The sequence below is a fragment of the Bos grunniens genome, chromosome 12 (assembly GCF_055505025.1).
Source record: "Bos grunniens cultivar Pamir isolate PY7600 chromosome 12, Bosgru_T2T1.0, whole genome shotgun sequence".
Taxonomy (NCBI): Eukaryota; Metazoa; Chordata; class Mammalia; order Artiodactyla; family Bovidae; genus Bos; species Bos grunniens.
Window position 1 is genome coordinate 77,697,111 of NC_141176.1, and position 25,473 is coordinate 77,722,583.

At 38.6% G+C, this 25,473-nt stretch overlaps 1 protein-coding gene across 1 annotated transcript in view; it reads right to left on the reverse strand.

Moving 5' to 3' along the window:
• Window positions 1–2,151: 2,151 nt before the first annotated feature.
• The window catches only part of LOC147361943 (ATP-binding cassette sub-family C member 4-like), a 211,428-nt gene continuing 188,106 nt past the window's right edge, over window positions 2,152–25,473 (reverse strand). The window contains exons 29-30 of the mRNA XM_086328429.1: window positions 19,028–19,162; window positions 2,152–3,959 (exon numbers count right to left, since the gene is read on the reverse strand). Coding sequence (XP_086184555.1) covers window positions 19,040–19,162 — 123 coding nt within the window. The 3' untranslated portion in view covers window positions 2,152–3,959; window positions 19,028–19,039. The remainder of the gene's footprint in view (window positions 3,960–19,027; window positions 19,163–25,473) is intronic.

Here is a 25,473-nt window from a genome sequence, read left to right on the forward strand (position 1 = left end):
AGTGCTGACCCCAGCTACAGATAGACCTATGGACAGATGGAAAATAAGAATACGTAATTAGTTAGGAGGGCTTCTTGGAGGAAGCCTCTAACAATGCAAGAAGCTGAAACTTATAAAGAAATAAGATCTTTTGCTTCCAAGAGTGGTTCTCACTTGGCTGCAGGGTGGAATCACCTGTGGGGTCTTAAAAAATATTGACTTCTGCCTTCCCTTCCCCAAGATTCTGATTTAACTGAGATAAGCAACCATGCTCATAATTATCTACCTCAATAGGTGGAAGCTAAGATATAAAATCTGTTTCATTAAGTCTTTTTTTTTTTTTGTCAAGTCTGAAAAATTTAATTTTAAAAATGTTTTTCATGTAGCATCTTCCAAAATTAAATATGATTAGTTTTGGGATCAAGCAGTGTTTTGGAATACCTGAAGCTTCTACCTATCGGGGTAGATAATTCTGAGTTGGTTTATGAGTATGGTTGCTGACTGAAAGAGTGATTTTAGTTAGAACTGTCCAATGTAAGCTTTCTGTAAAACATTCTATGTGTATCAAAGTCTTCATCTTGGTTCTTCCAGAGCTTGAACTCCTCCCTCTGTGCTTGTGTCATTTTAACTACATGTGAAGGAAGAACAGTTTAGGCCATTGGATGAGGACCTTCTCAAATACACCTTCTACAGTCTCCAACCTACCTTTGTTGTTGTTGCTGTTGTTCAGTTGCTCAGTTGTGTCCCACTCTTTGTGACACCATGGACTGAAGAACTACAGGCTTCCCTGTTCTTCACCATTTCCTGGAGTTTGCTCAAAGTCATGTCCACTGAGTCGGTGATGCCATCCAACCATCTCTTCCTCTGTCATCCTCGCCTCCTCCTGCCTTCAATCTTTCCCAGCATAAGAGTTTTTCTAAAGAGTCAGCTCTTCGTGACAGGGGGCCAACCTACCTTTATCCATGCCTATCCTGCTTTCCTCTCCTGGTATTTAAGAATCACCAAGGTCAATGATTCCACCCTGGGTCTTTGGGTGGAAAGACACTCAAAGTCCATCCATCATCCCAACCAAAGCAATGGTTCAAGGGCAGGAATTATATTCATTTTCCAGATGAAGAAGCTAAGATTCAGAGGTTGAGACACAAAGGCAAGTAACTAAGGGGACCGTAGCCCATTTTGTCAAGGACGATACCAGTGTATTGTTCTGGCATCTTGCTGGTTATTGCTTTCCTTTCACTCTCAAGTATCCCACTCTGGACACTCTTTGGGCACTCACATTTTTAGCATGTGGCACAGAAAGAACTGGCATGCAGATCAGTGTGACTGACTCCAAAAACTGGGTTTTGTGTTATCCTATGCTACCTCTTAACATTTCAGAATTATAATGTTTAGAAAGAAGGTTTCTTCTTTGTCATCATTCATTCAGGAAACATTTACTGAGCATCTCTATGTGACAGACACTGTGCTGGAGGATGTAACTAAAAAGCGAATAGGATCCACTTGCAAGTCGTGAGAAGCTCATGATTTACTAAGAAAACAGACCACCTATGAAAGGGTGTTAGAGAAATATGAGTTACCTAGCATGAGGACTGATCTTTCCAGAGAAATAACAACTGGTTTGATCCTAGAGAATGAAGTATCTCCCCTACATGGGCCTCCTGCTCTTTTTCACACCACAGGGCACTGAGGAGAATCACCAAGTCATCATTCTGACTTACACATCAGTCAGCAAGAGTTTCACCCACAGTACATCCTCATCACCTACCTCTGGACCTGTGACACAGGCCGTGAAGATCTGGAGATGTGCTGTTCTGACCTCCCTTCAAGGACTCTCCCCCTAGTTGCTGGAAGTGCTGCCAGTGGGCAATCTTCAGCCTACAGAGCTTCTGGGGGGCAGCCTGTGTGAAATGACCCATCCAGGTGGAAGCAAAAAGCCCTGGCCAGTGGACATGTCAGGACAGCCCTGAAGGGCCATCTTCACTCCAGAGCCCTGAAGGGTCAGCTAAGGTCATCTGGCCCATGATCCAGCTTGGTTTTTTCCCTCTGCTCTATCCAGTTTCTTCACTCTTAATTCCATGAGTGCTAATTCCAACAACACCCCTAATAAACATCCCAACACTAAACTCCATCTGAGTCTATATCCCAAAGAACCAATCTGTAACATACATCAAAAACATTCCAGAATTTGAGGATTTTTATTTGAAAATTTCTAGTTATACACATAATATCTTAAAATCCCACGAATAGAAAACAAAAATGGTGGAAACAAGGACTTTGTGTGTCAATATTTTAAACCTTTCATTTAAAATCCTCACTCTAATGTTCTCTGACCAAAATGAAGTTAAGTTATATATTAATATCAAAAGAAAACTATTACATCGAATCATAAGAAACTGCTATTTTTATGAGCTAATAAAGGTTGACTGTTAGCAATTTACATAGCTAATATAAGAGAAAAATAGCTATTAGTATCTGGAGTTTAGAGAACATTACACTGATGAATAACTCATGAGTGAAATATATAATAATGAATCAAATTAATAATTTGAAAATACATAATACTGTGATTATTGAACAGTGCTCAGTACCAAAACTTGTAGGCTACAGCTAAAGTGGGCCTTTAGGTGGAATAAAAAAGTAGGTTTTATGTACTTGCATAGGGGAAAAAAAAGTTTAAAAATTAATATGTTTCCAATTGAAGAATTTGGAGAAAAAAACTCAAATGAAGAAAAGTTGAAGGAATGGAAGAATATAATGAGCTAGAAAACATAAAATCAGAAAGAATCAATCAAGCACAGAATTTGATTCTTTGAAAATTAATAGGAAAAAATCAAGCAAGATTATTCAAGAAAAAAAACAAGGCTCAAAGAAAATTAAAAAGCAAAATAGAACCCAATTATAGCTACTTAGATATTAAACATATAAGATTTTATGAATAATTTTAAGTCAATCAAGCTGAAAACTCACATGAAATAGATTAATTCACAAAGAATGAAACTTACCAAAAATGCCTGTAGAAATAATAGTGGTCTAATACTGAGTGGTCTAAAATAATCACTAAAAATAAACTAGATGGTGATGGTTTCATGACACTGTGAATGTGGCTAATGCAGTGAATTGTATGTTAAAATGGTATCATCGAAATTTTATGTTATAAATTTAAAAAGTGTAAAATATAGAATACAGTACAATTCTCCATCTAGAAGACAGTGATCACCTAGAAGGGCTCCTATTTTGAGAAAGCATATTTTCTCTTCCTTTTGTTTTAGAATATATAATCAAATATTACCTTTACATATTTTAAATCAAGTGTCTTTTAAATTTGGGCAGAGGATACCTCTCTTTCCTATCTCACATAAACTAAAGTATATTTTTTTTGTTTTTTCTTTTTTATATCTCTATTTTTATCAGAGATATTTATATGCAATAATGGATCGTAGCACTGTTAAAGAAAGTGGTAAAACAAATGGTGACTTCACATGGTCTTCAAGTAAATAGAACCCCTGATAAAATTGGAAAGTAATATATAATTTTAGGAACAGTAAAAGACATCTGTGACAACTTTCTTTATACCTCATAAAATGAGTTTTGGTTCTGGAGTCTCTCAAGGCACTAAACCTGGTAGACAGCTTTCACTGGTGGACTTCACCTCTGATTTGGATAAGAAAAAATAGTATAATACATAAATAAAAATAATAAATCATTTTGTTAGAGCTTGAAACCATTGGGCAAAATTGGAGAAAAGAAGTCCAAATAAACTAACATCCATGTGTAAATATTTGGGACTAGTTTAAAAAAAGTATAATATAGTTTTTGCAGTGCAAAAACTATTGGAAAAACACCTTTGGAATAGACTTGACATCATGGTAGAATCACAGTGCTGACTCAACAATCATTAAGGCTGAGGGCTGTCCATTGGAAGCATTCATAACCACATGGCCACTGTGAGTAACATCTGGTTATTTCTTTTTGGTGTGTGCCTGAAGGGGAAAAAGAACAAATAAAAAAAAAAAATGTTTAAAGCATTTTAAAGTCTTCCTTTCTAAGGCAACATACTTGGAATACATGTGGAAGATGTCCACATCTTCATATTAAACAATCACATAGCTACTGGAGGCACAATTTTAAAAACCAGGGATGTGCTTATTCTATGGAGGAAGTAGTCCCATTAGACTACTCAGTGGGGCTGGGCTTAATGCCAAATAACCTGTAGATTCACTAGAGTTCTGATCATTCTAATTCACAGATATGCTTTGTTACTACAGTATATTAAAAAACAAAATCACTTTACTGACTCAAAACCTGGAGATAAATTAAAAACAGAGTGACAAAGACGCTAGGAAATCCAGCGTCTGCACGAGAGTTTCTCATTTTCACACATAAAATGAGCTCAATAAATCTGGATGTTAATATCCAGTTTTAATCCCTGTATTTTATAAATTCTGATTGATAAACATTGAAATGCTGGATATATACATATATGAAATATGCTGCTGCTGCTAAGTTGCTTCAGTTGTGTCCAACTTTGTGCGACCCCATAGATGGCAGCCCACCAGGCTCCCCCATCCCTGGGATTCCCCAGGCAAGAACACTGGAGTGAGTTGCCATTTCCTTCTCCAGTGCATTAAAGTGAAAAGTGACTGAGTAATACTCCATTGTGTATATGTACCACGGCTTTCTTATCTATTCATCTGCTGATGGACATCTAGGTTGCTTCCATGTCCTGGCTATTATAAACAGTGCTGCAATGAACATTGGGGTACACGTGTCTCTTTCAAGCGAAGTCGCTCAGTCATGTCCAACTCAGCGACCCCATGGACTGCAGCCTACCAGGCTCCTCTGTCCATGAGATTTTCCAGGCAAGAGTACTGGAGTTGGGTCGCCATTGCCTTCTCTGATATATGAAATATATTGATATATATATGAAATATATTGACACACATATACATACATGAAATATCCTGGCATTTAATTTGTGTGGCAAAAGCTATTAGAGGTCCTATAGAAATGTGATCTGTGAATAATTGGTCCCAGGAATGAAAAAAGAATCTAATGCTTTAACAATGACTCAACCAAGCAACTTCTCTAAAATGTAAGATGATACCCAAAATAGGACAGTTCTTTGCCAGCTTGATTTTTTGAATTCTACCAATTTCTAGCTGAACTGGAAGAGACAGGCTTTCTGATGAATGTATAATCAGAACACAAAGAAATGAAATGCTGTCAAGTTTCACTGTTTCACAACCATCACTTTTGAGTAGATGTATCCTATCTCAGTTTCTTGACAGATGCACATAACAAAATGAAATAATGTCAAGACTTGTGAGCTCTTATCTGTAAAAGTGTCTGGGTGAAGAAAAGACTTTAAAAGTAATTTTTTCCCCAAAGAAGAATGTGAAAACTTCTGTCTTTAAAGCAGAAAATGTGCCATCTATGTGAGACTCATTCTTGTCATATGATTTCAGATCTATTTTACAAAAGAGGACTCCAAGTTCATTTGTGGATGTTGTTAACAAAGTTATCATGAGAGATAATGGACTTCATACATGAATACCAAAGTTCTGAGACCCCTACCTTCATATTAGGTGTACTTTCTTTTCCTCTTCTTGCTTGCATACTTGCTACCCTCAAAACAGCACTACATATGAAATTATATATTAAAAGACCAGTATATATAGACCACTATATATTAAGTGGTCTATATATTAAAAGACCACTTAAGGAGAAAAATAAAATTCTCCAAAAGTACTTGGATTCCATTGGGTGAAATCTGAGACTATTTTGATTCAAAATGCAAGGATTTAAAAGTCAGGCTTTTGGGGGCTAATTGCATATCATCTCCCTCCTCCATTTTTTTAAGCTACCCATTCTTGTATGGTTATATATTTATGTACTCTCTTTGTGAAACTAAAAACAGCCAAAAAAACACATGAAAAAAAAAAAAAAACCCCACACATGGAAATAGAATTCATTTTCTCCCAGTTGACAGTCCTCCAAAAATTAGCTGGCTCCTTTCCCTATAGCCCTTCTCAACATAATTTTTTATTTTTAAAAATGTTATTAGCAGCAACTTTTAACCAAAATGATCTTCACTTCATGGTCTAAAATACTTGAAACTAAATAATGAAAACAAGCTTCCTGTGTATAAAATTCTTGATTTGACCTTCCTCTCTCCCATCTGTTGTCCTGGTGTAGACCACACTCTGGCTGACAGCAGGAGTGAGAGAAGGCATCTTTTCCAAGAGCAGGTTACGAAGGGCGTTGAGGTGACTGAACACTTGTTACCAGAGACCTCATGGTCTCTACTGAGCCTGAGGTGGAGAAGCCCAGTCTCACCTCTCTCTCCTGGGACCACTGCTGACCCTAGAAAGATCACTTAAGCTCACTCTGCACCAGCTGCCTCATTGGTGAAACAAGACAGTGACCTACCTCATAGGAACTAAGAGATGGCTACAAACTGCAGGTTGAAAACAGGCTGAGCTAAGCATTGGGTGTGATTACAATGCTGCTCAGAGATGTGGCCCCTTAGTCTACAGAAAGTAGCAATATCACATGATTTATGGGATGAAAGCAAAACATCTGGAAAGCTCTTTTGTTAATCATTTGATCTTATCTTTACAGAAGCCCAGAGTAGAAGTTAAGACACAATTAATTCACTTAATATGATAAAAGATTACTAAAACTTTCTAACCTGGGACTTTAAGAAGTCATTTAGGTTCTCCTACCTCAGTTTCTCCATCTAAAGGATAATACTGCCAGCTCAGCATGGTTATGAAGATTAAAAAAGATGATGTCAAAAAAGTTCAAATTCAAGGCAAGCAGAACAAAGGATCCAATATTGGGTTTCTTGAGTCATTTTCGGTTCTTCTCTTGGGTTTGACTCATTATAGTTCCTCCAGTATAGGTTGAAATTTAGTATTTATACTCCAGCTTGTAAACAAAGCTACTATCATGGAATTAGATATCACTAAAAGCAGTAGAGCAATAAAAGCTTTCCTGCATGTATAAAGGAATCAATATATTGAATATACTGAATCAATGGTTCAATATATAGAGAATTATGGCTCAAGACTCTGCCCATTCATTCTTACTGAGCTACATGGCCCTAGTTCAATCTCAATAACCCTCAAACTCCTCTCCTTTTAATTAATTGGCTAAATAATTATTTCACTGAAGTATATAGCTTATTTACAGTGTTTTAGTTTCTAGCGTACAGCAAAGTGATTCACTTATACACACACATTCTTTTTCAGATTCTTTTCTATTGTAGGTTATTACAACATATTGAATATAGTTCCTGATGTTATACAGTAGGTCATTGTCTATTTTATATGTGAATGTATGTATCTGATAATCTTAAGCTTCTAATTTATCCCTCCCTCTCCTTTCCCTTTTATTAACCTTAAGTTTGTTTTCTATTTCTGTGAGTTTTATAAATAAGTTCATTTGTTTTTTTTAATTAATTACACATATAAGTGCTATATGATTTTTGTCTTTCTCTGCTTCACACAGTATGATAATCTCTAGATCCATCCATGTTACTGCAAATGGCATTATTTCATTCTCTTTCATGGCTGAATAATATTCCATTGTATGTGTATATACAGTATATGCATGTAGACACATGTATGTATCACAAACCTAGATGAATAAATAAAGAAGATGTATGTATATGTATATACACATACTGTATCTTCTTTACCCATTCATCTGCCAGCAGGCATTTAGGTTGCTTTCACATCTTGGCTGTTCTTAGTACTGCTGCTATGAACACAAGGATGCATGTATCTTTTTGAATTATAGTTTTGTCTGGGGATATTCCCAGGAGTGGGATTGCTGGATAATATGGCAACTCTATTTTTAGTTTTTTGAGGAATTTCCAGACTGTTCTGCAATCTGGAATTTCCATACTGTTCTGCAATTCAATACTGTGACTGCACCAATTTGTAATCACATCAACAATATAAGGAGGTACCTTTTTTTCCATACCCTCTTCATCATTTATTATTTGTAGACTTCTAAATGATGTCCATTCTGACCAGTGTGAAGTGATACCTCATTATAGTTTTGAATTGGATTTCCTTAATCATTAATGACGTTGAGCATCTTTTCATGTGGCTATTGGCCATCAGTACGTTTTCTTTGAAGAAATATGTTTAGTTCTTATGCCCATTTTTCTATTGAGTTGTATGCTTTTTTTGTTTATGAGTTGTAAGAACTTTTCATATATTTTGGAAATTAAGCTGTTGTCAGTCTCATAGTTTACAACTATTTTCTCCCACTCCATAGATTGTCTTTTCACTCTGTTTACGGTTTCCTTTGCTCTACAAAAGCTTTTAAGTTGCTTAGGTCCCACTTTTTTACTTTTGCTTTTGCTTCCATTACTCTAGGTTAAATTTCTCATCTTTAAAGCAAGTCTAACTTTGTGTACAGTCTTCCCAGGTAGTGCTAATGTTAAAGAATCTGCCTGCCAATGCAGGAGCCTCAGGAGATGTGGGTTCAATCCTTGAGTCTGGAAAATTCCCCTGTAGAAGGAAATGGCAATCCACTCCAGTAGTCTTGCCTGGAAAATCCCATAGACAGAGGAGCCTGGCAGATTATAGTCCATGGCATCACAAAAAGTTGGACACAACTGAAGCAACTTAATACGCATGCAACTTTGTGTACATACTGGCAGGTATATTATCAAAGTTAAAGAGTACTAGAGAGTTAAGATTTCTGCTTTTTGATTAATTGAATAGTGAATTTTCCCTCCCCTTATCCTCTCAGAAATCACCCTAAACAGCAAGGATATTGGTAGATAAAAAATAAGGGTAATCCTTGAAGAAATCAGGAGTCATTTGAAACTTCAAAAGACAAAAGGATCTCAACAGGCTGCCTTAGACAACAGGATACAATCAGCTGTGGCAAGACAAACAGAGGCTACCTAAGGGAAACAGATCTCAGCTATCATGAGTGAGCAGTTCTCCAACTAACTGGTGAATTCTAAGGTATTTCAATGAGGTATCATAAAAAACCACTATGTTTGTGTGAAGCATATACACTGTCAAGGACCTTGGAGAAGAGAAATTCTGAAATGCAAGCATCATTGTAACCACCCATCTCTGCAGGCTAGGGAATATTCATTCTCAGTTTTTCCCTAGCTTGCTTATCCTGTCTCTCTCTCTCTCTTTTGGTTATAAGAAGCTTCTGTACTAGATAGATAGAATCCCCTGTAGCTTGAAGTGATGCCCTGCAAATATTAATATATGACCTAGAAAAAATCACTTAATCCAAAGGAAAGCAAAAGGAATAACAATAATAATAAAGTAGTATAAGATCTATAAAATACACAGATAATGTGCTCCCTGGACCAGCTCTCTGACCTTCAGTGAACCCTTGACCCAGTCACCTCATCCATTATGTGGAATTAAAAATAAAAGACTATCATGAGAATAAAGTGAAATCATACATGTAAGAACTATGTAAAATAAATTATAGAGAACTACACAAATAGTCGGACATGACTGACTGAACAACAACAACACACAAATGTAGTTTGTGTATATTTCCTGGAGAAGGAAATGGCAACCCACTCCAGTATTCTTGCCTGGAGAACCCCATGAACAGTATGAAAAGGCAAAAAGTATGACACCAGAAGATGAGACCCTCAGGTTGGAAGCTGTCCAATAAGCTACTGGGGAGTAGGGGAAGACAATTGCTAATAGCTCCAGAATGAATGAAGTGCTGGGCCAAAGTGGAAACGATGCTCAGTAGTGGATGCATCTGCCGGGGAAAGTGAAGTTTGATGCTATAAAGAACAATATTGCATAGGAACCTGGCATGTTAGGCCCATAAATCAAGGTAAATTCAAAGTGGTCAAACAGGAGATGGCAAGAGTGAATATCAACATTTTAGAAGTCAGTGAACTAAACTGGAAAGGAATGGGTGAATCTAACTCAGATGACCATTATATCTACAACTGTGGACAAGAATCCCTTAAAAGAAATGTAGTAGCCCTCGTGGTCAACAAAAGAGTCCAAAAGGTAGTACTTGGGTACAATCTCGAAAATAACAATGATCTTGGTTCATTTCCAAAGCAAACCATTCAACATGTAATCCAAGTCTATGACCCAACCACTGATGCCAAAGAAGCTGAAGCTGACTGGTTCTATGAAGACCCACAAGACCTAGAACTAACATTTAAAAAAAAAAAAAAAAAAGATATCCTTTTCATCATAGGGGATTGGAATGCAAAGATAGGAACTCAAGAGATACCTCAAGTAATAGGCAAGTTTGGCCTTGGAGTACAAAATGAAGCAGGACAAAGGCTAACAAAGTTTTGCCAAGAGAACATTGGTTATAGCAAACACCCTTTTCCAATAGCCCAGCAGCTGACTGTGCACATGCACATCACCAGCTGGTCAAAATTGAAATCAGATGATTATATTCTTTGCAGCCAAAGATGGAGAAACTCTACACGGTCAGCAAAACAAGAACTGGAGCTGACTGTGATTCAGGTCATCAGCTGCTTATTGCAAAATTCAAACTTAAATAGAAGGAAGTAGAGAAAATCACTAAGCTATTCAGATCAGATCAGATCAGTCGCTCAGTCATGTCCGACTCTGCGACCCCATGAATCACAGCACGCCAGGCCTCCCTGTCCATCACCAACTCCTGGAGTTCACTCAGACTCATGTCCATCGAGTCAGTGATGCCATCCAGCCATCTCATCCTCTGTCGTCCCCTTCTCCTCCTGCCCCCAATCCCTCCCAGCATCAGAGTCTTTTCCAATGAGTCAACTCTTCGCATGAGGTGGCCAAAGTACTGGAGTTTCAGCTTTAGCATCACTCCTTCCAAAGAAACCCCAGGGCTGATCTCCTTCAGAATGGACTGGTTGGGTCTCCTTGCAGTTCAAGGGACTCTTAAGAGTCTTCTCCAACACCACAGTTCAAAAACATCAATTCTTCGGCACTCATCCTTCTTCACAGTCCAAATCTCACATCCATGCATGACCACAGGAAAAACCGTAGCCTTGACTAGACGAACCTTTGTTGGCAAAGTAATGTCTCTGCTTTTGAATATGCTATCTAGGTTGGTCTTAACTTTCCTTCAAAGGAGTAAGCTTCTTTTAATTTCATGGCTGCAGTCACCATCTGTAGTGATTTTGGAGGCCAGCAAAATAAAGTCTGACACTGTTTCAACTGTTTCCCCATCTATTTCCCATGAAGTGGTGGGACCGGAGGCCATGATCTTTGCTTTCTGAATGTTGAGCTTTAAGCCAACTTTTTCACTCTCCACTTTCACTTTCATCAAGAGGCTTTTGAGTTCCTCTTCACTTTCTACCATAAGGGTGGTGTCATCTGCATATCTGAGGTTATTGATATTTCTCCCGCCAATCTTGATTCCAGCTTGTGTTTCTTCCAGTCCAGCGTTTCTCATGATGTACTCTGCATAGAAGTTAAATAAAGAGGGTGACGATATACAGCCTTGATAACTCCTTTTCCTATTTGGAACCAGTCTGTTGTTCCATGTCCAGTTCTAACTGTTGCTTTCTGACCTGCATATAAATTTCTCAAGAGGCAGATCAGGTGGTCTGGTATTTCCATCTCTTTCAGAATTGTCCACGGTTTATTGTGATCCACACAGTCAAAGGCTTTGGCATAGTCAATAAAGCAGAAATAGATGTTTTCCTGGAACTCTCTTGCTTTTTCCATGATCCAGCAGATGTTGGCAATTTGATCTCTGGTTCCTCTGCCTTTTCTAAAACCAACTTGAACATCAAGAAGTTCACAGTTCACATATTGCTGAAGCCTGGCTTGGAGAATTTTGAGCATTACTTTCCTAGCATGTGAGATGAGTGCAATTGTGCGGTAGTTTGAGCATTCTTTGGCATTGCCTTTCTTTGGGGTTGGAATGAAAACTGACCTTTTCCAGTCCTGTGGCCACTGCTGACTTTTCCAAATTTGCTGGCATATTGAGTGCAGCACTTTCACAGCATCATCTTTCAGGATTTGGGGTAGCTTAACTGGAATTCCATCACCTCCACTAGCTTTATTCGTAGTGATGCTTTCTAAGGCCCACTTGCCTTCACATTCCAGGATGTCTGGCTCTAGGTCAGTGATCACACCATCGTGATTATCTGGGTCATGAAGATCTTTTTATGCAGTTCTTCTGTGTATTCTTGACACCTCTTCTTAATATCTTCTGCTTCTGTTAGGTCCATACCATTTCTGTCCTTTATCGAGCCCATCTTTGCATGAAATGTTCCCTTGGTATCTCTAATTTTCTTGAAGAGACCCTAGTCTTGCCCATTCTGTTGTTTTCCTCTATTTCTTTGCATTGATTGCTGAAGAAGGCTTTCTTATCTCTTCTTGCTATTCTTTGGAACTCTGCATTCAGATGCGTATATCTTTCCTTTTCTCCTTTGCTTTTCACTTCTCTTCTTTTCACAGCTATTTGTAAGGCCTCCCCAGACAGCCATTTTGCTTTTTTTGCATTTCTTCTCAGCTATTACCTAAATCAAATCTCTTATAATTATATGGTGGAGGTGATGAATAGATTCAAAGGATAAGATCTGGTAGACAGAGCATCTGAAGAACTTTGAACAGAGGTCTGTAACAGTGTATGGGAGGGAGTGACCAAAACCATCCCAAAGAAAAAGAAATGCAAGAAGGCAACGTGGTTGTCTGAGGAGGCTTCACAGATAGCCAAGGAAAGAAGAGAAGCAAAAGGCAAAGGAGAAAGGGAAAGATATACACAACTGAATGCAGAGTTTCCACAGGATAACAAGGAGAGAAAAGAACATCTTCTTAAATGAACAATGCAAAGAAAGGGAGGAAAAGAATAGAATGGGAAAGACTAGAGATCTCTTTCAAGAAAATTGGAGCTATCAAGCAAACATTTCATGCAAGGATGGGCATGATAAAGGACAGAAAACTCAAGGACTTAACAGAAGCAAAAGAGATTAATAAGTGGCAAGAATACACAGAAGAACTATACAAGAAAGGTCTTAACATTACAGATAATCACAATGGTTTGGTCACTCACCTAGAACTGGATATCCTGGAGTGTGAAGTCGGTGGGTTTTAGGAAGCATTACTATGATCAAAACCAGTGAAGGTGATGGGATTCCAGCTGAGCTATTTAAAATCTTAAAAGATACTTGTGCTCAAGTAATGCACTCAATAGGGCAAATTTGGAAACCAGCAGCTGCCACAAGACTGGGAAAGGTCAATTTTCATTCTAATCCCAAAGAAGATCAATGCCAAAGAATGTTCAAATTACTGCACAGTTGCACTCATTTCCCATGCTAGCAAGGTTATGTTCAAAATCCTTTAAGCTAGGCTTCTGTAGTACATAAACGAAGAACTTACAGACATACAAGATGGGTTTAGAAAAGGTAGAGGAACCAGAGATCAAATTGCCAACATTTGTTGGATCATGGAGAAAGCAAGGGAGTTCCAGTAAAACATCTACTTCTGCTTCATTGACTACACTAAAGCCTTTGACTGTGTGGATCACAACAAACTGTAGAAAATTCTTTAAGAGATGGAAGTACCAGTCCACTTAACCTGCCTCCTAAGAAACCTGTATGCAGGTCCAGAAGAAACAGTTAGAACCAGACATGGAAAAATGGACTGGGTCAAAACTGGGAAAGGAGTACATCAAGGCTGTATATTGTCACTCTGTTTATTTAACTTGAATGCAGGGTAGATCATGTGAAATGCCAGGTTGGGTGAGTCACAAGTTGGAATCACGAATGCTGGGAGAAATAACAACAACCTCAGATAGGCAGATGATACCATTCTAATGGCAGTAAGTGTAGAGAAGCTAAAAGAGCCTCTTGATGAGGGTGAAAAAGGAGAGTGAAAAGCTGGCTTGCCACTCAACATTAAAAACAGTAAGATAATCACATCCTATCCCATCACTTCATTGCAAATAGACAGGGTAACAGTGGAAGCAGTGACAGATTTTCTTGGGTTCCAAAATCACTGTGGACAATGACTACAGTCAAGAAATTAAAAGACGCTTGCTCCTTGGAAGGAAAGCTATGAAATATGAGAGTTGGAGGGGAGAAAGGGTGGAATATTGTTCATTGGATCTAGAAAGACCTACTGGGAAAAAGTGTAGGTCACCTCTGTTTTCTAATTTGTGAAGAAAAATCCTACATGATACTAATATCATTTTCTCCATAAGTCTTTGTTGTTTAGTACTATGTCCAGTTAGAGAGTTGGTCTGTTTGCTCTACCAAAACCTCTATTAGCACTCTAGAGATCTCCTTTCCTGTGATGATACCATCTGCTTGCTAAGTCTTTGTTTTATTACTTTCTGTGTGTGAAATGCCTCTACAATTGCATTTGTACTCTTTAATGTTGTATGCAGTGACTTGTTCCTCAAATGTGCTGCTCTGGTTTTAAATTTGTGTCCCACCAGTAAAGTTCAGATTCAACCCCCAAAACAAACAAAAATAATTAGTTCCAGTTACCCCCTTATGCTTCCTGTATCTTCTGGAAGATGGAAGTTGTCACCAGAATAAGTCATGAATTCACAATACCTTAATTCTATAGTCTGGATGGTGTCTAAAGGTATACAAAGCATTTTCTCAGAGATGAGGTGTGTGAGAGCACTAAGTACTGTATATGATGTGAGAAAGGTGCTCAAAGAGTAGCATTCAGGTCACGTAGAATCTTTCTAGCAAAGGTGAGGTGATAGTAACTCATTGTACAAATGTGATAACTGAGGTGACAGCCTAAAAAAATAAAAATAAATAGAAAATAGCCAAAGTTCCCTCTGTCAATGTTTCTTCTTATTCTTTCTCCTTAGAAGAAGATCTGTACTTTCCACTGTTCAGAGGGTAGGATTGTCCATGATCACAGAGCTGTTGGAAGAGTTGACAAATTTGGCTTGTTCAAGCTAGATTGGGGACAACAAAGATTGTGTTCTGAGCTTTTCAGAAGTACTTACATTTTATGCAAATGTAGGGGAACTGCACTTGGAGCCCTATATTTTTTATGCCTGAAATTCACAGAGCACTTTCATCCACTATAGTGTCTCCTATTTAGAGCTTCCCTCCTAAGATATGACAAGCATTTGTGAGTCCCTGTAAACCTAGTCACAAAACAGCCAGAAATCCCACAAACCCTTTTGCTCTTTTGACCTTAGGCATTTCACATCAGAGGGATATATCCCCAACTATGTGTCAAAATCCTCAATTTAAAAATATGTTTTCATTACATATAATCAAACATTGAGTAGTAAGAAATAGATTACTGAATTCTAGATGGGTCCAGATAACATAAAATATTGGCTTCAACACCCGTGTTTAATAGAAAAGGAAGTCCCTTAAGAGGAAGGTGGCCCTATATACATAACCATATACATTGCCACTCATCATTAAAACACTAAGATCATGGCATCCTGTCCCATCACTTCATTGCAAATAGAAAGAGTAAAAGTGGAAGCAGTGACAGACTTTATTTTCTTAGGCTCCAAAATCACTGGACAATGACTACACCCAGGAAATTAAAAGATGCTTGCTCCTTGGAAGGAAAGATATGACAAACCTAGACAGCATACGGAAAAGCAGAGACATCACTTTGCCCACAGAAGTCATATATATAGTGGCTCTATACACATAATTAATGTTATGCTAGTTTGTAGCAGACACAGAATTAGAAATCTGTTCTTTCAGTAAGTATTTCAAATCAAGTGTAATATTCATGTAGAAAGAGGAATAGGTCATAGAATTAGAAAGCTTGTTGACTCCTGGCCTAACAATCTTGCAACTAATTTAACAATATTTATTGGTAAGCTATATTTGTGTGTTGTTGTTGTCCAGTTTCTAGGTTATGTCTGACTCTTTGTGACCGCATGGACTATAGCATGCCAGGCTCCTCTGTCCTCCACTATCTCCTGGAGTTTGCTCAATCCATTGTGTCGGTGATGCTATCTAATCATCATGTAATCTGCCTCTCTTCTCCTTTTGCATTCAATCAATCTTTCCCAGCATCAGTCTTTTCCAAAGAGTTGGATCTTCACATCAGGTGGTCAAATTATTGGAGCTTCAGCTTCAACATCAGTCTTTCCAATGAATATTCAGGATTGACCTCCTTTAGGATTGACTGGTTTAATCTCTTTGCAGGCCAAGGAGCTCTCTAAAGTCTTCTCCAGCACCACAATTCAAAAGCATTAATTCTTTAGGGCTCAGCCTTCTTTATAGACTAACTCTCACATCCATACATGACAATTGGAAAAGCTATCACTTTGACTATATGGACTTTTGTGGGCAAAATGATGTCTCTGCTTTTCCATATGCTGTCTAGACTTGTCAACTAGCTGTTCCTTGATGGCACTTACATCCAAAATGTACTGAGAGCCAAAACAATCTTGAGAAAGAAGAATGGAGCTGGAGGGATCAACCTTCCTGACTTCAGTCTATAAAACTAAAGTCATCAGACAGCAGAGTACTGGCACAAAAACAGACATGCAGACCAATGGAAGAGTATGGAAAGCCCAGAGATAAACCCAGGCACCTGTGGGCACTTTATCTTTAACAAAGGAGGCAAGAACATACAATGGAGAAAAACAGTTTCTTCAATAAGTGGTGCTGGGAAAACTGGACATCTACATATAAAAGAATGAAATTAGAACAATCCCTAACACCATACATTGAAAAGAAACTCAAATTGGATTAAAGACCTAAATGTAGGACCAGAAACTATAAAAACTCTTAGAGAAAAACATAGGCAGAACACTCTTTGACAAGATCCTCTATGACCTTCCTCTTCGAGTAATGGAAATAAAAGCAAAAGTAAACAAATGGCGCCTACTTAAAAGCTTTTGCACAGTGAAGAAAACTATAAGCAAGGTGAAAAGACAACCCTCAGAATGGGAGAAAATAATAACAAATGAAACAACTAACAAAGGATTATCCTCCAAAATATATAAGCAGCTCATTCAGCTCAATAACAAAAAAATAAACTACCCAATCAAAAATTGTGCAGAAAACCTAAACAGACACTTCTCCAAAGAAGATATATAAATGGCTAATAAAAATATGAAGAGATGCTTAACATCTCTCATTATTAGAGAAATGCAAATCAAAAGTACAATCAGGTATCACATCACACTGTCCAGAATGGCCAGCATCAAAAAATCTACACACAAATGCTGGGGAGGGTGTGAACCAAAGGGAACTCTCTTGCACTCTTGGTGGGAATGTAAACTGATATGGCCACTATGGAGAACAGTATGGAGATTCCTCAAAAACTAGGAATAAACTACCTTATGACCCAACAATCCCACTACTGGGTATACACCCACAAGTACGGTTTCATCATTGAAAAAGACACATGTACCCCAATGTTCACTGCAGCACTATTTACAATAGCTAGGACATGAAAGCAACGTAGATGTGCATCAACAGATGAATGAATACAGGGGTTGTGGTACATACACACAATATTCAGTTCAGTTCAGTTGCTCAGTCGTATCCAACTCTTTGCAACCCCCTGAACCACAGCACACCAGGCCTCCCTGTCCATCACCAACTCCAGGAGTTTACCCAAACTCATGTCCATCGAGTCGGTGATGCCATCCAGCCATCTCATCCTGTCGTCCCCTTCACCTCCTGCCCTCAATCCCTCCCAGCATCAGGGTCTTTTCCAAGGAGTCAACTCTTTGCATGAGGTGGCCAAAGTATTGGAGTTTCAACTTCAACATCAGTCCTTCCAATGAACATCCAGGACTGATCTCCTTAGGATGGACTGGTTGGATCTCCTTGCAGTCCAAGGGACTCTCAAGAATCTTCTCCAACACCACAGTTTAAAAGCATCAATTCTTCAGCACTCAGCTTTCTTCACAGTCCAACTCTCACATCCATACATGACTACTGGAAAAACCATAGACTTGACTAGATGGAACTTTGTTGACAAAGTAATGTCTCTGCTTTTAATATGCTGTCTAGGTTGGTCATAACTTTCCTTTCAAGGAGTAAGTGTCTTTTAATTTCATGGCTGCAATCACCATCTTCAGTGATTTTGGAGCCCCCAAAAATAAAGTGTGACACTGTTTCCCCATCTATTTGCCATGAAGTGATAGGACCAGATGCCATGATCTTAGTTTTCTGAATGTTGAGCTTTAAGCTAACTTTTTCACTCTCCACTTTCACTTTCATCAAGAGGCTTTTGAGCTCCTCTTCACTTTCTGCCATAAGGGTGGTGTCATCTGTATATCTGAGGTTCTTGATATTTCTCCTGGCAATCTTGATTCCAGCTTGTGCTTCTTCCAGCCCAGTGTTTCTCATGATGTACTCTCATGATGTGTGAGTATTACTCAGCCATAAAAAGGAATGCATTTGACTCAGTTCTAATGAGGTAGATGAACCAAGAACATATTAAACAGAGTGAAGTAAGTCAGAAAGAGAAAAACAAATATATATTAGTGCATATATATGGACTCTAGAAAGATGGTATTGATAAACCTATCTGCAGAGCAGCAATGGAGATGCAGACATAGCCAGTGGAAATTTGCAGTATCATGCAGGGAGCTCAAAACCTCTGCTCTGTGGCAACTTAGCAGGATGGAATGTGGTGGGAGGGAGACTCAAGAGAGAGGGGACATATGCATACCATGGCTGATTCATGTTGATATACAGCAGAAATCAACACAATATTGTAAAGCAATTATCATCCAATTAAAAATTAAATTAAATTTGAAAAAAATGTACTGAGCACCTGTCAGAATGAAATGTAAAGGATCTGCAGTGTTCTATGCTCTGTAAGAATCTAAAGCCAGAGTTCAACCACCTGTACTCTGCAATACAAAATCTCTCATGCATACATGACTGCACACATTCTGACCCCACCCCCAGCACTGCTGTAGATTCTCAGCAGACCTACCTTCAGCCTGCAAAGTATTATTAGGACTCAGTCATGACGCTTAGTCTCCAGAGGCTTCTGATTGATAAGGGCACAGAGTGCTTGTTACCAGATGCCTGTTGCAGATCAGGTGAAGAGTGTGAACCCCGGAGACAAACTTCAATTACAACTCCCTGCAGCAGCCTCACCTGTTTGGCTCTTTAAGTGAGGGCAGTGGCCTCAGCCTCACCCAGTTGTTGCACCATCTTGTAAAATAGGCTCTTACTGTTTTGCAGCAAATCATGTGGTGGACTGTATTCTTTCACTGTCCCTGAATCCAAAACCTGTTAATCAACAGAAAGAAACCCATTAGCAGCATGCAATGTATCCCAGTAACATACTGTAACTCAGACAATATTTTAGAAAGAGGCAGGAGGAGAAAAATGGAGAGAATCTATTTAGGTGGTAGGCCTTGTGGTGTGTAAATGGTTTGATCACCTTGTTTTACCAGGCAAAATCCTAATGAAACTGTGCAACCTCCGATTCGGACTTGAACTCACGGTCTTTTTTAATTAGAATCACTCACCTGGTGTCTGGACGTACTGAAGTTTAGGTGCTTTATGTCTCAGCTCAGAAAGAATTCAGTGAGAGACAAAGTGATAGTGAAGAAGTGTATTTATTTAGAGAGATAAAGATTCTATTGTATCTCTGTTGTATACTTGATAAGAATGTGTTCCAATAAAACAGTTATTAGTCAAAAACTTCACTGTCAGTACTTATATGGTATGGAAGCCATAAGAATATGTTGTAGAATATTGGTCCACAGATTTCTTCTTCACCTTACTGTAGCAAGAATCACAAAATCTTAGGAAAACTACCTTCTTACAGTGTTTTCATGACAGATTCTTCTATTTCAGCTAAATTTTATTGAGTCCTCATTTTCAAAGAATTCACTGGTTTAGCTATTACTATGTTTTGTTTCCCTGGAGAAGGAAATGACAACCCACTCCAGTATTCTTGCCTGGAAAATCCCATGGACAGAGGAGCCTGGCAGGCCACAGTCCTTGGGGTCACAAAGAGCTGGACATGACTGAGTGACTGAACACACACATACAGATTCTATAGACAGACTGCAGGCCATCTCAAAAGGCAAGAGTGGCTATAGCAGAAACACACTCAAGGGACAGAGTGTGGATCATCTCAGAAGGTGAGAGGCCTCTGCTTATTTAACTTATATGCAGTATACATCATAAGAAATGCTGGGATGGATAAAGCACAAGCTGTTGTCAAGATTGGTGGGAGAAATATCAATAACCTCAGATATGCAGATGACACCACCCTTATGGCAGGAAGTGAAGACCTGAAGAGCTTCTTGATGAAAGTGAATGAGAAGAGTGAAAAAGTTGGCTTAAAACCCAACTTCATAAAACTAAGATCATAGCATCTGGTCCCATCACTTCATGGCAAATAGATGGGGAAACAATGGAAACTGTGACAGACTTAATTTTGGGGGGCTCCAAAATCACTGCAGATGGTGACTGCAGCCATGAAATTAAAAGACACTTGCTCCTTGGAAGAAAAGTTATGGCCAATCTTGACAGCATATTTAAAAGCAGAGACATTACTTTGCAACAAAGGTCCATCTAGTCAAAGATACTGTTTTCCCAGTAGTCATATATGGATGTGAGAGTTGGACTATAAAGAAGGCTGAGCGCCAAAGAATCGATACTTTTGAATTGTGGTGTTGGAGGAGACTTTTGAGAGTCCCTTGGGACTGCAAGGAGCTCCAACCAGTTCAACCTAAAGAGAATAAGCCCTGAATATTCATTGGAAGGACTGATGCTGCAGCTGAACTTTGGCTATCTGATGCGAAGAACTGACTCATTTGAAAAGACCCTCATTCTGGGAAAGATTGAACATGGAATTAGAAGGGGATGACAGAGGATGGGATGGTTGGATGGCATCACTGACTCAATGGACAAGAGTTTGAGTAAACTCTGGGAGTTGGTGATGGACAGGGAGGCCTGCATGCTGCAGTCCATGGTATCGCAAAGAGTCGGACTGAACTGAACTGAAAAGAGCACTGAATCTCTTGTCAGAGAGGTTAAGATGCTTTTTGAATTTGGCTGTGGTTGTAGTTTATTATTCTGAGAGTGAAAGGCTGGCAAAAAGAGCTCCTACTTAAGCAGCTTTAGTAGAGCTGCTTTGCATAGAATAAATTTGTAGAAATCCAGTTTTCTCATTGGATAAGACTAAAGAAGCAAGAAAGAAATTGGGCTCCAAATTCCAGTGATCACAGCCTGGCATAGCACACAGGGAAGCCCAGTCTGAATTGCTGAGGCTCTAAATCTCTTTTGTCACAAATTATCTTTCCTTGCTTCTTTCCTTTTTCCAACTGCCTACTTTTCAGCCACTTTATTGCTCATTAATATGTCCACTAATTGGATGCTGAAAGGGAGAGGAGGGGGCTCTTAACTCTGCCTTTCTGCCTGTTGGTGGCTTTGCTTAATAGTTTCAGAGGGCAGGAAGAGTCTGAAACAATTGGCCTAAATGATGTACCCAGGAAAACAGTTTTGATGTGAAGTGGTTTCCTGGTAGCTTAGACAGTAAAGAAAATGCTTCCAATGTAGGAGACCCAGATTCCATCCCTGGGTTGGGAAGATCCCCCAGGGAAGAGAATACCTACCCACTCCAGTATTCTTGCCTGGAGAAATCCCATGGACAGAGGAACCTGATGAGCTACAGTCCATGTGGTTGCAAAGAATCAGGCATGACTGAGTGACTACTACCACTACCACTACTAAAGTAAATGTATCTTAAGAAAATACCCTGAAACTCTAAGCAAGGCACAGGTTGTGTTTCACATCTAGGTATTGTACTTAGTCCATCCTATGTCATTTAGTGGGAATTGTTCATTAAGTCTCATAAAGGCCATTTTCCCAGTAACCTTTTTTTAACTACTGTGCATCACTGCTAAAGGCATCTTTCTCAAAAGAGCTGAAGAATAATTGAATCTGTCACATCCACCTAATTATTAAAATGTCCTATAATTTGGCATGCCAATTTAGATGCCCTCAATGTGCAATTTTACTTAAACATAGAACATATAACTACTCCCCTTGACATTGAAGAAGAAAAACAAAACAAAACAAAACACAATTTTAAAACACAGGTCTATCTCATGCCAAAGACTAAGTAAGTAAGTACGAAATTGGGGAAGCAGACAGATGGGCCCCAGGCTTCCCAGATGGAGTTTGTCCTCTCTGGACCGATACTCCAAGAAGAAGACAATAGCAGGAGGGAGGAGAAGCTGAGCTCTGCCCAGATAAAAGATAAACAGGCCACATTTTCTCATTCTCAAGGTTAAGAAGACCTTCCTACCTATACATGTGCAGAAATGTTCCTTGGGGGTCAAAAAGGGAGGGGTCACCACCCCACTGTAGGTGACGTCAACCTACCCATAAGCCTCTTCTCTAGGATCCACCATGCCTAAGGGATGTATGCACACACATGGAAGGACCTTGAGATAAACCAAGTACAGACTCCGAGTCAGATAAAACAAGATGATTGTCCAAAGGAAACCCAGAAAAAATGCCCCATATAAGTGATTTTACCTATCACAAGTGTACCACTCTGCCCATGTAACTATCTACATGTTATCATTTTCCCATCTACCAAGCACTTTGTTTCACTACTGTCTATCTGCTTGTATAAATTCATTTATACAAAGTCAGAAGTCCAGGGCCTTGTCACTGGCTACTGGCCCTCGAGGCCTGGTGCCTGGGATTCAGAGCTTTCTATGCCTCAGCCTGACTTCAATCTCTGTCCAGGGAACCAAAATCCTTCTTTAAGCTACTGCAGGCTGAGTCGCCTGAAATCAAAAGGTTCATTACTTCATACAATGAACAACTTTACATTCTGCAAAAGCAACAACTTTTAAAAATCACCATTTCAGAGTTGGTGAAAATGAGTTCTCTGACTATAAATAATTTATATGTTTTAATTAAAATATTATTAATATTTTTCCTTGTCCAACTTTCTACTTTATTCAAATTTGAATGAATAGTAAAATTTCCAGTTTCTCTCACATTGTCTAAAACATATAAATGCCACTGAGATGAGTAGTTATTAGAATTGGCTAATATCTAAAATACTCAAAGCCAAAAAAAAAAAAAAATACTGCTCTCAAAAAACAATAGGATTAATAATATAAATGGTAGAAAGATCATTTTGGTCAAAATACTTAGAGCCATTTCAGTATTAGTGCCTACTAAAAATTGGCACTTGCCTTCCACTTCTATGAGAACTAGGTCACAAATCACTTCAGCTACTGACCTTCAACACATCGTAAAAGGAGTACAGGGTGGAGACTCGGAATGAGACACTCTGTGCCCTGGGAAAAATTGGCAGAATATGTCTTCAGATACTTAGATACTTTTAGGAGAAGATTTTTGTGAGCCTGATTCTTGTATCTTCTCATATCTAGCCCAATTCTTGCATCTCCTCATATCTAGAAAAGCACTAAAATCATTAACAGCAATATCTGCTCTTCATGATTAGCAACGAGCCTCTGCCAAAAGGTGTACTTGACTGCACATACCCGGCTTCACAATCACATCTAACACTGACCCTCTACTCTTTGGAGTAGTTTCTCAGAGCGATCTGAAATGCTGTCTCCTGGGCCCCAGTCCTCATTTTGCCCCATATGAAACAACGCACAATTCTCACATTGTGCGTTTTTTTTTGTTGTTGACATTACTAACTCATTATATTTTATAAGAGGAGTTTTCAGTTTTAGGTGGGGGAATGACAGAAGTGTGATAGTTTGTTGCAATGCTTGATAATTTATAAGAACTTAAAATTTAACTTTTTAAACACTTTAAAAATGCAAATACAATACACTTCATTAATACTATTTTAATAGGCATTAAACAAAATACAGTATCTTAAAGTGAACTGCATTATGAATACAGCCTCAAGTGGACAGATTCACAAGGTTTGAGAGATGGGATGCCCTCCCATATAAATGGAGTGTAACAAAGGCTACAGTAACCATCAGATCCATGAAAGCATCCCATAACTAAAATAGCAGTGTTTGGATTTGGAATGGAAAATAAAAATAGCTGTGAGTTGAGGATTTACTGTTTCATATGCTTTATAGTCATCATTCTTAATTCTCAAGAATGTCTCTCAAGAGTAGACAAACAAGGTTCATGATTTCCATCAATCCACTCTTCCATTTATTCCTTCCTTTTTCCCTTCCATCTTCCCTATCCATTCATCCATCCTGTAAGCACTGAATATCTATCACCAAAGCACTGTTCTACGAATGGGAGATTCAAAGATGTGAAAGACAGTCTATCAAGAAATTCATGGCCAGACACAGATGAAGACTGATGTGCAGTTAAATACTTTGGCCAAGGAAGTAGAATCAGCAGATGGCAGAACTGGGATTTGAATCTAGGACTGAACTTTCATTACTTCCTCTGCATGTGAGTTACAAGTAAAAGACACTTTTAAATTATTTACCATAAGTAAAATAAGAGACATGATAAGTTTAATATTCAACAGTCTAAAATATCTTTCTATACAGATTATATCTAATATTAACTTTGTTTATAATTTAAGAAAATATGCATGTGAACATAAACATTTATCCTGTCTACCTTTCGACTGTAATTTTATTATACTCAGGCACAAATTATTTACTGTGTGCCTGGGATATATTCACAAAAAAAAAAAAAAAAAAAGGAAAGAAAACTAGTTTTATTTAACTTTCATGATCAATAAATATGAAATGGCCCACAGTCAAAACATACTTGAGGAAAACTTAAGTCAATTTTCATTAGTTTCTAAATTTATTCAGCAAATATTCACCATATTTAACTGCATTGATAGCACTATGCTCGATGCTCTAGAAGAGGAAAACACATATGTCAGGGAGCCTATACTGAAAGGAGAGAGAGAAGAAAATCCTTAAGTGTCTATAATGCAAGAAAAAAAAATGCATGACAAGGAGGAGTTGAGTAACAGAATAGATGACTTCTGGCCAGAGGTTTGGAGGACAAGCTTCAAGGAGGACAGAGAGCAGAGAGCTGGGCCTTGAAGAATGAATAGCCTTGAACATGCAGAATTGGAGATGGGTCGGCAGACAGTGGTCATTCCAGACACATGCAACCAAATGGACCAAGAGGGTTGGTCACTAGCTTGGGATCTCCTCCAGAGCAGGTTTATATGGTTTGCCATGTTCACTTTGCATCTCAGGGCGATGACATTGTACATGACAGGAATCAGGCACACAATACATGCTGATTAAAAGATAAAAACAAAGGAAACTAAATTCAGGGTATGACAGGGTGACTGCCCAATGGTGTAATCTGGCAAGACTGTAGGATAAGATCAAGGAGGGAACAGATATAGCTGGCAAGGGAAGCTGCCGAGGCAGTGGGATACAGGGTTGACAGGATTAGGGATGTGGACATGGAGGACCACATGCCTGATGGCTGTGGGCAAGAGGGAGCATGAAAGGGAAAATGAAAGACAAACAAGCCACTGTTGAAGATAAAGGCTTGAAACTTATTGTCAAATGTTGGAAATGAAGAAAAAGAAAAGGGGTAGTCAGAGAGGAGGGGGCACTGACAGGAACAGAATGCAG